The 16,271-nt window shown below is 39.2% G+C and overlaps 1 protein-coding gene across 1 annotated transcript; it reads right to left on the bottom strand.

The window, feature by feature from the left end:
- Positions 1 to 4,839: 4,839 nt before the first annotated feature.
- Positions 4,840 to 5,958, bottom strand: LOC126371632 (uncharacterized). The gene is made up of 2 exons (XM_050016946.1): positions 5,826 to 5,958; positions 4,840 to 5,234 (listed from the first exon to the last, which is right to left on the bottom strand). Exons 1-2 carry the CDS (start codon positions 5,956 to 5,958, stop codon positions 4,840 to 4,842), a joined length of 528 nt encoding a protein of 175 aa, XP_049872903.1.
- Between the last annotated feature and the right edge of the window lie 10,313 nt (positions 5,959 to 16,271).

Raw genomic sequence — 16,271 nt, forward strand, 5'->3', positions numbered from 1 at the left:
TTGCAACGTGTCTGCGGTAAATGAATATCTCTTTATATCTCTATCTATCATTTGTCCTAGTTAACTCGACTCAAACATCCCAATTCCTAATTTCCTAATTTAATCATAAAATCTGTATTCCATTTCCTCAGTGCCCTGGTGAGATCGGAAAGGATAATAGTTTGGGACCGAAAGCTCAATATAATAGGCTCAGTAAGTTGTTAGTTCGGGACGGGGATGAATGGAATAGGGGAACAAAGTTTTCTAATTCGAGATAGGCCACGCAGCAGGTGGGGACGTGTATTAAACAACTAACTTTATGTTAATTGTAGATCATTAAACTTGGTTCCTTTTATAGTAAGAGAGAATAAAACGCCTTCAACCGCTTATTTGCCCGGGCATGACATAAAATAATCAACAGGGAGAAGAACTCAGCCAGCATCTCACTCCGACTCTGACAGAGGGCAGCAGTAACTGTCAGTACTATTCAGAGGCGGAGGACAGGAGTCCTAGTATGGCTTTGTAATAGACTACTCTGGGCGCCATCCCACTTGCGTCAGACAGAGTACTGCGGGGCGAAAGGCAAGAGGGAAACCACTGCCCTATTTTTCCCTAAAAAAGTAGCATGGAAAATGCTGCAAAGACAAGAGCGTGGCTTTTAAATTGATGATGAGATGAATACAATACAAAAACGCTTTATTGCACATCTCTTCTCCAACACTTTCACACTTAATCGTTCCTTCTTCTTCTTCTCTTTCTTTTTATTGCACATATAAACACAACACTAAAAACAATTACAAATGTGACAAAGGAAGTACAATCGGCGGCCTTATTGCTAAATAGCAATTTCTTCCAGGAAACCTTAGGGTGGAGTCGGGGACGGTGAATTGCTTCGATGTGGCCTTTTTAACCACCCAGTTCTCAAATGTACTTACCCTCTTATACACGTAGCTCTATCAATATAAGCTTATACTGGTATTTGTATAAGTACTTACTGTAAGTCTCATACCAAATCCGACAGTTAGTATATCTCGCTTAGTTGGTGTTGTTTTGCGGGTCGAGCATAAGTTTTCTTGTTTATACCGATTTCTGTACCGGTTATACCGTACTAAACTAACGGTAGTCGGTTTTTCCCTTAAAAGCCCTTATATTACGCAAAGTTATTTTTTGCACGCCGCTCCTTAAAGTTCTGTACTTAGTCATTGTTCAACAATAGTTTTTTACGTATAATGGAAAACTAAAACGGTATTTCCGTGATGTTATCCTTAAGGAAGCATAATAAATAAAGACCTTCGACAGTTAAAAAGTTATTCGAAAGTATTGGTTAGCTTATTCGAACTCCGTTCATTTTATTAAGTTTTAGGGGGTTATAATGGCCACATCGAAGCAATTCATATAAGAAATCAATATTGCTATTTGACATTTGTTTGCATTACGCACTTACTTTTATATGCTTTCTTAGATGAATTGCTTCGACGTGGCTATTTTAACCCCCCGGTGTAATAAAATCATCTAAAAATCAATATTGCAATTTGACATTTCAAACAGAAATATTGCTGTTCTACAATGAGGGTGTATTATCCCCCCCTGAACCTATTAATTTATTAAATCCAGGCACACACCGAACACTTAATACATTCTCGTTTTACACAGACACTACACATTGACATTATCGTACACGCGCAACTGTGTGTGTGACGTCTGAGGGCTGCCAATTACAATATCTAATTTAACCGTCATTACTTACTTAGGTAGTACAACTTACGACTGATGCTTTTAAACTAATCAATTATTCCTTATTCTATGCTTCAGCTAAGGTCGCGCCCCATTCTCCTTAATGGCTTACGGGTTACATTATTGATGTACATAAAACCTATGTAACAATCAGGGATGTTACCTACGGATATAAAATTTTAAATAAATTATATATGGAATATATGGATTTAAATAAATTATTTCTGATTATCGTTAGTTTCGGATAATTTCGGTTACGGATATTAGTTTTTTCAAAAGAAAAATACAAATAGGTAATAAAGTGGTCAAGTTATAAGTTATATGACTACAACAGAAGAAAAATCAAACAATGCGCGCGGCTAGTGTATCGGCACTGGCAGGGGCCGATCGATTAAAACAACTTGTCATAACGTGTCTCAATTAGGCTCCGTCCCTATCCGATATCATCCGAAACTTTTACTTATTTCGGATTCGGTTACGGTTACGGATGATTTTTGATATCGGATATTCGATAGTTTCGGTTCCGGTTACGGAGCTCCCTAACATCCCTGGTTACTATCATCATCATCGCACTAGCATTATCCCCTTCTTCACAAGGTCCGGTTTTTTTACAGAAGCGTCTGTATATCTGAACTTCCTACCTGTGGAAAACCAGCCAAATATAGGTTAGAACACATGTTTCAGTAAAATTCATTTCTTGGGAATGTGGGTTTCCTCACGATGTTTTCCTAAAAATAAATTCGAAAAAAAAGTGCAATTCGACAATCATTGGTTTAGGTCTGTGTTGGATTCGAACCTGCGACCTCAAAGTGAAAGGCAAGCGATCTACTATATTCCCGATGGGTACATTGTCGAAAACACGTTGTGAGACTGTCACAACACACACCATGTAGGGCACCATGGCTGCGTTACCATCGGGAAACTAGTCGAGATTCGGTTGCCGGCAATAAATTATTTCACAACCAGGCTAAGTACTATTTATACAACTGCATACATTTTGTTGGTGTAGGTTAGGTTGTGGGGGCACTTGTACCCCACGAGATGTTGCCCAATCCATGGGTAATCGCCGCCAAGCCGCGGAAGAATGCGAAAGCGTCCCCGTAGCTTGGCATAACAGCGGTGGTACGGACACCGGGGGGTTTTAGTTGGTGTCAGCCCGACATAACCTTCTCGCTGCCTCTGCAGTGGGAGGGTATGCGGTAAGAATTTCCCCGCGAGACAAAAATAAAAAAATAAAAAAGGCAAGGTTAGGTTCTAATCTAATCTAGCGTACAAGATCCCACTGCAGGGCAAAGGCCTACCCTTCCTCTTTCCATTTTTCGCGGCCCTGTGCGTACTTCGGCCAGTCCCTCTGGCAAGCGGACAAGTCGTCACGCCATCTCTTTCGAGGTCTACGACGACGCCTGTACCCGTCATGAGGCACTCAATGCGTGACGATCCGTGCCCACTACTCAGGGTGAATGCACTAAGGTTGGGTTAGGTTACCTTTATTACTCTGGGCTTCCAATCATGACTTTATGAATGATGTATGTTAGGTCTCTTATAAAAATCCACACAGTCTATCCACAGGGATACAATATTTTATCACCAATAACAACCGGACGTCTTCTGTCGTTGTCAGCTCAATGATATATCGCGCCGAAAAATAAATCGTCTACACAATGGCGAGGATAAAGGCTGAAAAATGGACAGAGCAACGAATATTACTTTCTTTCTTTTTTTGCTTAAATAAAAAAGTCGCAGTCGAGTCTTTTCCATAACACGCAATTTTATTCTAAAACTAAAATAGCGTGATACTTACTACTGAGAAATTAATTCTTTTGTTTTATATCTATGATTTCCAAAAGCTGTTATACATGAAAACTCGCTTCAGGAGAAAATAAAGCGAAGACATGGTAGAGAAAAGCGACGTGAAGGCTCTTAAAGAGACGCACCGTAGCGGGAATCGACGTTCGAGGACTCGCTGTCAAAATGATATTCCAAGAAGATGTTAATTTTATAACGCTGATAAGATTCCGGTTTTTAATATCTTAAATGTTACGTGTTGAGCCGTGCAGATCAGTTGGTAGATTGCTTGCCTCTCACTTTGAGGACACAGATTCGAATCCAGCACAGACCTAAACCAATGATTGTCGAATTTATTTTCGAAATAATCTTTGGATCATAAATGATTATCACGTGCTCAGCGGCGAAGGAAAACATCGTGAGGAAATCCACATTCCCGAGAAATGCATTTTACGGAAACATGTGTCTTAACCTATATTGGGCTGGTTTTCCCTTCGCGGGTTGGAACGTCAGACTGGCAGTCGCTCCAGGAAAAAACCGGACCTGTGAAATCTTCAGGTAAGGTAAGCGGACCCTGTGAAAAACGGGATAATGCTAGGGATATATGATGATGAATATGTTGAATGTTACTGTGAGCTGTAATCCAGATAAGTAGCATACTCTGGACACTCCATACAAAAAAAAAAAACTTACCATGTGTCGTCATACTGCGTAAATGCGACCAAGACAAACAGCCCGCGTGCCTCCTCTTACTTTTTAGCGGCTTACGGACAGAGGGGTGAGGTATTATCTATTGTAAGGTTCGTTACTCATTATATAAAAATATATATAATAAACTATTTTAATAGTCCTAACTTAAAGGAAATTGTACGTTTATGATGGTAACACTGGATAAAATTCAATTCGCACATTTGGTAGTTAAGAATTGGCAACACTGTTTTGAAAGAAAATATGGCGGTCGTCATTATAAAAGGGAGGAGACCCATTGTACGGGGGCTGTTCGTTTGTGAATTTTGAGTGGTAAAGTGGTGAATAAATATCATATTAAGTGAACGAGTGGATTTTTATTATACTTCAGAAGTGGGATCAAAACCCTGCGTCATGGCGGATCATGCAAGATCTACTGGCCATGAAGACCAGCGCAGATTGCGTACACCTGGAGTGGGATCGTCGCATCAACAACGTGACTTATCAGCGGGCCATGGCAGTCGCCCTCGCAGCTGTAGCATCGGCTTAAGAGAAAAGGAGCTGGAGTTGGAACGAAACCGGGAACGTCTACTGGCTCTGGAACACGAAATACAACTGCAACGCGAGAGGGAAAGCCAGTTACGAAGAAGCCGATCACACAACAATCGACATGTTGATGACAACGGGGTTCGATGTGGTGGCAGTCACCGCCACAGCCGCGTGCGCAGACGCCAGCGCAGCCGCCAGCGCAGCCGTCAGCATAGCCGCCCGCGCAGCCGTCAGCGCGGCCGTGAGCGCAGCCGCGAGCGTAGCCGCCAGCGCAGCCGCCAGCGCAGCCGCCAGCGCAGCCGCCAGCGCAGCCGCCAGCGCAGCCGCCAGCGCAGCCGCCAGCGCAGCCGCCAGCGCAGCCGCCAGCGCAGCCGTCAGCGCAGCCGCCAGCGCAGCCGCCAGCGCAGCCGCAGCAGCCAGCGCAGCCGCAGCCAGTGCAGCCGCAAGCGCAGCCACAGCCTGACGATGGAAGCTGAGCAGCAAAAGCAACGCGAAGACGACTCATCACGGAATAAAAGGTCATGTACCCCTTCCTTTTCTATTAAGAATATAGCTGATATTATTAATACAATGAAGGGTGGTCCCACATTTCAGCCGTCATCATCACAAAATAATAATATTCTTCCAAATTTTGATCCGTCGACAAAAAACCAACGTATAGATATTTGGATACGCAAAGTTAACGAATGTGCAAGTGTGTACGGCTGGGACGAAAAGACAACCATTCATTTTGCTATGCAAAAGCTCCAGGGTTTGGCCAAGGTATGGTACGAGAGTTTGAGTACTATCTTATATACTTGGGTGGAATGGCAAGAGAAATTGTTTAGTGCTTTTCCCTGTGACCAAAACTACGGCCAAATCCTGGAGGAGATGCTCAGAAGAAAGACCAAGTTCGGTGAACCAATTGAGAATTACTATTATGGAAAACTTGCGTTAATTAATCAGTGCGACATTACGGGAAAACGAGCGGTCGATTGTTTAATACACGGTATTACGGATAGAACATTAAGATCTAGTGCATTAGCCTTGAGTTGTTCTCAGCCCGATCAGTTGCTCCAGTTTTTAATCAGTAATAAGGAAGTTCAATTTACGGAACGCAGTTTGGGAAGGAATAGAAGCTGGACTGATAACAATTCGGGACAAAATAATCCTAGAATTGCCGCTGATAAACCTGGTCAGCCACGAGGTCACTTGTTCTGTTTTAATTGCAAGGAACGCGGCCATGTTTACATGGACTGTCGAAAACCTATACTCAAATGCTTGAAGTGCAATAAAATTGGTCATACTAATGATAATTGCCGTACTAAGTCGAACAATGTAACTAACAATGAACCTTCTAAGACAATGTGCATTTCAAGCTCTGCTCCAAATTCAAAATTCATTAAAGATATTAAAGTGAACAATACGACGGTACAAGCATTTATCGATTTTGGTAGTGAGGTAACGTTAGTCAGGGAAACATTAATTGCAAATCTAGGTTTGGAACATGATCGCTGTCCGTCAATGATGAAGGGTTTTGGTAATGACGTAGTTTGTTCGCTAGGAACAGTATTGTTAGATCTGGCCGTGGACGGAGTCGATGCAAGAGTCGCTTGCAGGGTGGTCGATGACAATTTATTAGACAAATCGATCCTGGTAGGTCAGTCTTATACGGAACAACCTCATATAATTGTGATCAAAGATTCAAAAACTTTGCAGTTTCGAAAGATTGAGTCTGAGATACCTTCATGTGAACCTGATATTAACGATCATCAGCTCTACGAAGTAAGAGTAGATGTTGAGGTGGAATTATTTGGGCCTGCGTCGATTAAAGCGTATATAGATTCGGACTATAATGGATGTGTTCTGTTAAACAATAACGTTGTCGGAAGTCCAAAGCATGAATGTGTTGTATCAGGAGGTGTATATCATGTTCAAAGAGGTTGTTTAGATGTTTCTGTATTCCCATGCTCGTACCCATACAAAATATCTCGGAATAAAGTAATAGGCAGAGGAGAAAGGGTAGAGTTTGTTCAGCGCATAATGATACAAGCACCAGGACTTGCAGAAGTAGAAGTGACCACCAATCGTGATAAGTGTATTGAGGAGAAAGATGTTCAGATAGGGAGTTCAACAACGAAGGACGATAGGCAAAGGTTGATGGCTATTTTGAGAAAATACAAACACTGTTTCGCGACAAATCTTAAGGATTTGGGTTGTACGGAATTGGCTCAGATGACTATTGAAATAAACAGTCAGCGTCCCGTTGTTTATCGTCCTTACAGACTATCTCACCATGAACGGGACAAGGTACAGTCGATGATAGAAGAAATGATAGAAGCTGGGATAGTTCGGGAGTCTGTGTCGGAGTACGCAAGCCCTATTATTCTTGTGCGGAAGAAAGATGGTAGTTTTAGAATGTGCGTTGACTATAGAATGCTCAATTCAATCACAGTTAAGGAAAGATATCCAATGCCGATTATAGAGGATGAAATTGCGAGGTTAGCCGGTCAAGCTTGCTTCATTACTTTGGACTTGGCTTCTGGATATTATCAGGTGCCAATATCCGAACACAGCAAACACCTGACAGCGTTTGTGACTCCAGATGGTTTATATGAGTTTAATCGCATGCCATTTGGATTAGCAAACGCTCCTGCCGTGTTTCAGAGATTAATCAATAGAGTTCTAGGATCTGCTCGTTTCAGTAAAGCCACTGCATATATGGACGATATACTTATTTTTGGCAAAAATTCTGAAGAATGTTTAGATAGATTTGAAGAGGTTTTGCAGTTACTACAAAAAGCTAACCTAACGCTTAACTTGGCAAAGTGTGACTTTTTGCGCTCGAACATTGACTATTTAGGTTATGAAATTAGTGCAATCGGGGTTCGGCCAGGAGAAAAGAAAATTCAGTCGGTAATTAATTTCCCAAGGCCAGAAAATCTTCACGCTGTTCGCCAATTTCTCGGACTTGCCAGCTATTTCCGGAAATTTATTCTAAATTTCGCTCAAATTGCCTCTCCATTGACTGAACTGTTGAAAAAGGGGCAAATATGGGAATGGAGTCATAAACAGGAGAACTCGTTTCAGGCATTGAAATCCAAATTAGTAGATAGACCGATATTAGCTATATACGACCGCGAAGCCGATACCGAACTTCACACAGATGCGAGCAAGGAAGGAGTAGGTGGTATACTGTTGCAGCGGAGTAGGGATGATGGTAGTCTCCGACCGGTAGCTTATTGTAGCAGACGAACATCGCCCGAAGAAAGGTACTATCACTCGTACGAACTTGAAACGTTGGCTGTTATCCGTTCATTGGAAAAGTTCAGAGTATATTTGTTAGGCAAAGAATTTAAAATAGTTTCAGACTGCAGCGCTCTTCGGTCTACTTTTATGAAAAGAGACCTTATTCCCAGAATTGCTAGATGGTGGCTCTTACTGCAGGAATACAATTGCTCTATTGAATATAGGCCGGGAACTAAGATGTCCCATGTAGACGCTTTATCGCGCAATCCTGAACATGATGATGTCGTTAGCGGTAATCCAATTGCACAGGTTATGGCAATAAGTAATGAAGATTGGCTCCTTACTTTGCAATTGGGTGACTCCGAGCTAGAGAAGATTAGACGAATGATAGACAGTAAATTAGATCCAAAAGGGCTTCAATATATAAAAGACAATTACGTCGTACGAGATAATAGGCTGTTTCGGTGCATAAATGGTGATCAGGAAAATCTGCGTTTTGTAGTTCCAAAGGGAGCAAGGTGGCAAATATGTAGGATGAACCATGACGACATTGGTCATCTTGGATTAGAGAAAACGTTGGAACGGATTAAGAAAAGTTATTGGTTCCCTAAACTGAATCGTTTTGTAAAGAAATATGTGACTGCTTGTCTTGATTGTGCTTATGCCAAGAAAAATGCTAAAGGAAATGAAGGTTTATTACATCCTATAAATAAAGTGGAAATTCCTTTCCATACTCTGCACATTGACCACCTCGGTCCCTTTGTAAAATCAAAAAAGGGAAACTCTTACTTACTTGTAATCGTCGATGCTTTCACAAAGTTCATCTTTATTAAGCCTGTTCGCAACACCAACACTCAGAATGTGATTCGAGTTCTCGATGATATATTCTATACGTTTAGAGTACCTGACCGTTTGATTAGCGACCGTGGCAGCTGTTACACTTCAAACGCTTTCAGGAAGTATTGTTATCATAAAGGCATAAAACATATTTTGAACGCTGTTGCGAGTCCCAAGTCAAACGGACAGGTAGAGAGGTATAATAGGACGATACTTAATTCATTAAAAGCACAGAACTTAAGACACGATGAAAGGGACTGGGATAATCAAATCGGAAAAGTACAATGGGGGCTGAATAATAGCGTACAAAAAACTACTGGTAGAAGACCAATTGAAGTAATGTTTGGTACTTGTATGAATAGCGAGATTAATCCTAGCTTAAACGAGATATTGGAAGAGGTTCGTGATAATGCTGACGTATCTGAAATCAGGTCTCAGGTTAAGGATAGAATCGATACGGAACATGAGAAACAAAAAGAACGGTACGATCGAAATAAACGGCCCGCTCGTATTTATAATGAGGGCGATTTAGTCAAAATTACTAATGTATCATTAAATAATGACGGGAAGAGTAAGAAACTTCTTCCATCTTACATCGGACCATTCCGCATCATTAAAGTTTTGGGACAGGATAGGTATAAAATAACATCAATTCCTGGATTTAATGGTAGCACGAGCAAACGTGTTTCCACGGTAGCAGCAGATCGTATGCTACCATGGGTACACATAGCTGCGTTACAACTAGATAATGATGAATCCGATGCAAATACATCTAGTGGTGACGATGGTGAACAAAGTGAAAACTAAACATTTTTGTATTTTATAATGGTTTAACAAGTTTACTGCAGACGAGTTTATTGTTTCAGGCCGGACGTGAGGATCGATTGGCTCTCGTTCTGGTCGATACAAAGACACTATGAGACACTATAAACGACACTGGAGTTCGACTGGTCCACGTGTCGACGCCGAAGAGTTCCGTTAGTGATACATATTCGCAATAGCAAAAGTATTTAATATATAAAGTATCCTTTTAGTGAAGATTGATTGGTTCACTAAAACGGTAGAGATTATGTTTAGTGGAGTACGACTGGTTCGTTAGAGATTGATAAGATGCATAAGAGAATCGTTATAAGACGAAGATTGATTGGTTCGTCAATATAACATATGAATAACTTAATGATGATAATTTAAAGGTTTTTGATTACTTTATGTTTACACTTTAACATACGAGTCTAACGCAATAGTTTTACTCTAGTACAATATAATACTATTTGATAGGCAGAGTGTAAGGTTGCCACCTGGCGCGTGTATGAGGGCATACACGTCGTCAGGATGGTCGAGTGTAAGGTTCGTTACTCATTATATAAAAATATATATAATAAACTATTTTAATAGTCCTAACTTAAAGGAAATTGTACGTTTATGATGGTAACACTGGATAAAATTCAATTCGCACATTTGGTAGTTAAGAATTGGCAACACTGTTTTGAAAGAAAATATGGCGGTCGTCATTATAAAAGGGAGGAGACCCATTGTACGGGGGCTGTTCGTTTGTGAATTTTGAGTGGTAAAGTGGTGAATAAATATCATATTAAGTGAACGAGTGGATTTTTATTATACTATCTAGCTCGGCAACCCAACGATGGTGGGGGGCGGGAAGTTACCACTCGTTATTCTATGCAAGTTCCCAGGTACCTTTTTAATACCTACGCTTTACATTTTCGAGCATTTTTTACACCAGTCTTCTAAATATCGACATTCATATCACGTATGTACCGTATAAATATTTTTGTTTTCGGACCACAGGTCCCTGAAACCTTACAAACTTGTAGGCAATCTAGATCCTCATTTAAAATTCGTTTGTGCCTGTTTTAGCGGCAGGATTCTTTTTTTCCGCCCCGTTTCACCTGAGGTAGGAGGGTATAACAATAAATAAGTAGGAAATGAAAAATTTCAAAAATAAATCTGTTCAATTAACGTTGTAATGTTCTAGAATTTTTCTCGTTGTATGATTCAAATTTGGAATAGCGGGATTATTTCATAAGTGTCATACCTGACACGTTCATTTGTTTTTATTACTTTTCTGTTTTCAAGTTTCGTTTTACTGCTAAACTCTGTTTTGTAATTACTACTCGTACTTTATACTCATTTAGCACTTATTAAAAATTTGGACAGGATTTCTTGTGGGTGATAAAATAAGGAATGGCTGCAGAATGTCTTGAAAGCCTGAAGCTCTGCAGCGTGATATAATGTATGTATAGGAATATATAATTATAAAATAAGAACTAGTGTTTCCATTAGACAAATTTGTAAACAGAAAACGAAATAGATTATTTAAGTACATTCTAGATTATTCATTACCATTCGAATGTTGTGCATCTTATTTTTTACCGACTTCAAAAAAGGAGGAGGTTCTCAATTCGACCGTATATTTTTTTTTTTTTTTTTTATGTTTGTTCGGGCATATCTTCGTCGTATATGAACCGATTTTGATAATTCTTTTTTTGTTTGAAAGGAAATATACCCAAGGGGGTCCCATGTCAAGGAAGTCAGGATCTGATGATGGAAGACCAGAGAAATCGAGGGGAATTTTCAAAAATCGTAGGAGCGACTAGTGCGTTTGTAAAGTCATATTAATCGGATCGATCTTTAGGCTTCGGGAAAACTTCCCGACCTTCGAAAACTGGTCAGCATCAGGGAGACACCCTATGGCCTGGCAAAACTATACAACCTGGAGCAATTTTTCTTTCACGAAACGTATTTAAATCTTGATCAAATTCAATCGCCGGTGCAAAAAAACAAAATGGCGGAAAAACAAGATGGCCGCCATACAAAATTTTGTCGATTTTGGAAGAAGCCCCTTTGGGTAAAAATAATGTATGGGGCGCTTACTCAAAACGTCATGTAGAGTACGGAAATACTTTCTGGTCACCAAAAATTGCTCCGCATCAGAGAAATACTCTACGGCCTGGCAAAACTATCGCACGTGAAGCAATATTTCTTTCAGAGCACTTATTTAAATCTTGGTCAAATTCCATAGCGTGTGAAAAAAAAAATGGCGGAAAAACAAGATGGCCGCCATACAAAATTTTGTTTTTCCAGAAAATGTCTTGGGGGTAAAAATGATGTATAGGGGTGTGATCGGAACGTCATCTTTGAAAACTGCTCCCAATCAGGGAGACATTCTACGGCCTGGCAAACCTATTGCACCTGGATTTTGTTTGTTTCCACGACACCCATTTAAATCATGGTCAAATTCTGTCGCCGGTGAAAAAAAACAAAATGGCGGAAAAACAAGATGGCCGCCATACGAAGAGGGACAGTTTCGAATAAACAGGACACGCGAGCTGCTTTAGCAGCGAGCGAACCACGCGAAATCTACTGTATCTATATGTATGCGTGAGTGTGTATGATAGCAGCTTCCACTGACAACCACATGTGTGTGTATGTGTGTGTGTGTGTGTGTGTGTGCGCGCGTGTGTGAGTGTGTGTGTGTGTATAAACATGTTCATCAATAATAATTGTGATCACTACTAATCATGTATTAATATATATCAATATAAATCAGAAAATTTGTCTGTCTCTGCATCCTTGCTCGGTCTAACCATCACTTAAAATCGTAAAATAAAATAAAATTTTTAACAAAAAAAAAAACCGACTTCAAACGCAAAACTAAAAAGCAATAAATAAATTTACTTCGCACAAAGTAATTAGTACGTATTTTCAATTAGTTAATTAATTTTATAAATCTGAAGTCGGTGCCAAGTAAATGCTACAACAACCCTACTACAATATCAAATTACTATGTACACACAATATTGTTTAATACCTATATCAAAGCAATTACAAAACAATGTCAAACAAAAAATTACAAAACAATCAGTATTGAAAAATATATGAATCGGCACTTCGTTGTAGCATTTCCTTGGCACCGGCTTCAGATTTATAAAATTAATTAACTAATTGAAAATACGTACTAATTACTTTGTGCGAAGTAAATTTATTTATTGCTTTTTAGTTTTGCGTTTGAAGTCGGTTTTTTTTTTGTTAAAAATTTTTCTATTATCCCCTCTCATGATAAAGGTAAACATCGCATATTAAAGATTTTTTACCCGACTGCGTCGAAGCAAAAAGGAGAGTTATTTAATTAATGACATAAACTTTAATGTTACCATTTTATATCTAAAAACTAATGTCACAGAAAGCGTTCCACAAAAATATGACATATATTAAATAATATCAGAACTCATATCTGTACCGTCGGTGAAAAGTAATACAAGTCCAAAATTCAAGTTTTGAGAAAATCGAGTTTAAAGTTAAAAATATTCTAGCTCGCGACTTATAAGGAATAATGGAACAGAAGTTAGATGTGTCGATAGGTGATGATGGAAGGTTTCTTTTTTAATATTTAGTTATATTTAGAACCTAAACAGAAATGGTAGAGGATCAAAATAAATTACATGTATCAGTTGACACCAACTTTTATATTGTGTAAATTGATACAAGTCTACTTATACCTTTTTACACACATAACTATAAAAAAGTCATCGTTGATATATCATATTTCAATTATTAATTTTACAGTCTTATTCTACAAAAAACAAAATGTCTTGGAAGAAAGTTTATTTCATAATGTTGTAGAAAGGCAAAATTCTATTTATTTTCTTTAAAAAGTAAAGAAACGTAACTTATATCAATTGACACAAACGATAAACTATAACGAATTTGTGTCAAGTGGTTTAACATGACTTATTTTTTCGGTTTTATTGTGTAAAATGATACATGTTTTTACGAATTTCTAATAATAAATACATATAAAGATGGTACACGTATATATAGTGTAAGGTGACGATAATAAGATATTTTTGTTATGATTACATACATACATAAACATACATAAACTCACGCCCGTAATCCCTAATGGGGTGGGCAGAGCCACAAGTAATCAAAGACAACTTGCAGCCACTGTTGATACGAATTCCAAAGATGGATATGATGAACCTTATGGTGATAAGGGATCAGCCTATCGCCCATAACATTAGTCCATCATGTTAGAGGAGGAGGAGGGTTTTGTTATGATTTTACTCTCAAAACTCATAAATAACCGGTCAAAACCACCACTGCTGCCCACTACAAACACATTTTGTCCACTACAATACGCCCCTAATCAAAACCACTTTTGGTTCATTTTTGCAGTCAAAATCTTACAAATTCAATTATGATAATATTTCCACCCCTAACAAATGAAGGTAAGAGGAATCATATTAAGACTAGTCATTAGGAATGTTTCGGGCTAGCCTGGCAGTATTGCCAGGAGATAAAGGTGATGTACCTACGTACTTTTAAACCAAAATCACACAAACCGGTAAGTGTTACTTCTTTCTTGCTGAAACTATTTAAAAGATCACAACTCATTCCACAATCAAAATCCCCTAAAGTAAAGTAAAATTCGATATTTCGAATTATCAAAATTCCCGGTCTAATGGTAGCCCGCAACATTGACAGAACGATAAACGGAGTCGAATCAATGTTGACGATGAGAATAGGTAGTGAAAATGAAGATCATTGGTTCACCTCCAAACCTATAGGTTACACAGGGCTATCCTCAGACCATGACCATGACCACCATGGACCATGGTCTGTTATGGTTAAGCTAAATGAGCTCGTTTCCGCAAAACTCTACACGTAAGCACACGTGGGGGACTTTCCGCGTATCCTCGCGTATGGACCACTATTGTGAAGTGGGAAAACTTCCCACTATATCATCATCATCCTCCTGCCCTTATCTCACTCTAGGTGGGGTCGGCACAACATGTATGGGCAAATGTCCCATCTTCTTCTTCTTCTATCGTGTGGATTGTGAGGTGAATTACCAACCCCATCAACCCTGGTGTCAGGGTTATAACTGAGCCGCCATAGGCCCCTGACTTGACTCAATGAATACTCGAATGTCCCATATGTAATGTTATTTTAATGGGCTCAGTTACTCAGTTTTCCGCATAAACACAAGTGGTCCATTATGCGTGCTTTTATTGACTATGTAAGCCAACTAACTCCTTTCAGAAGCTCAAATACCTCCTGGGATTTTTACAAACTTTGTGACCTGGTTTAATTAAGGGGTTGTGCCCGTAGTGTTGCCAATTATTTATTCTAATCTAATCTATCCTACAAGATCCCACTGCTGGGCAAAGGCCTCCCCTTCCTCTTTCCATTTTTCACAGTCCTGTGCGTAATTCTCTCTTATGTAATCAAAATACAGAAAACAAATATTACTTGTGGTGCTCAAGAGTTCAGAGCAGTTATTCCCTTTATAAAAATGAGGAAGCTCGACAAATTTACACCATTCAACGTGTTTGAGAAACTGGTAATCTTCTCTTGAGAAGATGTGGCAGATCCCGATGCTGCCGATGCCGAGCTGTCATCTACGGCTGTGTAGGTTCAAAAATACCACTACCGGCGCTTGCATAAAAGATCTAACCAGCGTGTATTGAATGGCTTGCATATTAATTGGAGCTCGATAATATTTGGAGCCATTATTTCACGTCTACAACCTCCTTAGCAATGAAGGCAGCGTTCAATCTGCCACCGCTTAACCTGCATGTAATCTAGAAAACTATGTAAAACAGCTATGCTTCGAGCTAAGGGAAGGAGACTAACGATAGTTATGACAAATCTCAAATACCTCTTGACTAACCCTGCCATGGTGATAACGACGCCATGATCAGGACCCACAACTTATTGAGGTACTGTAATTAAGTACTACAAGGTTGTTATAGCAGAAAGAGAAAAAACACGGTTTGGTCTGAAGTACTAACTTAACCTATACCCATTCGCAATGCGGATCAGATATGGTTTGCTGTGGTTCTAGACAAAATGTCTTCCCATAGACAGGTTTATGCGGAGGTCACCCTAGGATACACACTGGTGGCGCATGGAATCGAACTTGTATGTATCATTATACACGACACGTTATTGATATCTAAGATCGTATTTTCTGAAATATTTTGATATATATTAATTTATATTACTTTTCACGAAAAAATAAATTTGGTGTTTGATGTTACAACTAAAATTATATCATTAAACACGGACTGTGAGAATTCAAGGATTGCGTGTATTTTAATATATGTTGAGTTGCATTTACTTACACCAAAATATTTAGTGAAAATCTTCATTTCACTTTAATGCAAGTTAAGATGAATTATGTTACACGTGTTATAACAGCATGAATCCTTCACAAACAGTACTTATATCACTAGACACAAAAATTATCTCCGTATTTATAATAGCTACAGTTACGAGAATTAGACAGAAAGAAAGAGAATTTTTTGAACATGAAGTGTGTGCTAATAACTCAAAAGTGATACAACTCGAGTTGTATTACTTTTCACCGACGGTACAGATATTTCTTTGATATTACCTTCGTTTAATATTAAGTGACGGTAAACTTTGTTTACGGGCAGTATGCTATC

Source organism: Pectinophora gossypiella, chromosome 12 (assembly GCF_024362695.1).
Source record: "Pectinophora gossypiella chromosome 12, ilPecGoss1.1, whole genome shotgun sequence".
Classification (NCBI taxonomy): domain Eukaryota; kingdom Metazoa; phylum Arthropoda; class Insecta; order Lepidoptera; family Gelechiidae; genus Pectinophora; species Pectinophora gossypiella.

Coding starts and splice junctions, on each gene's coding strand:
- LOC126371632 (XM_050016946.1), bottom strand. CDS start 5,958: ATGGCCGCGTTCCTTGCAATTAAAACAGAACAAGTGACCTCGTGGCTG. Junction 5,235..5,825: donor TCCTTCCCAAACTGCGTTCC/GTAAATTGAACT, acceptor TTCCGTGATGAG/TCGTCTTCGCGTTGCTTTTG.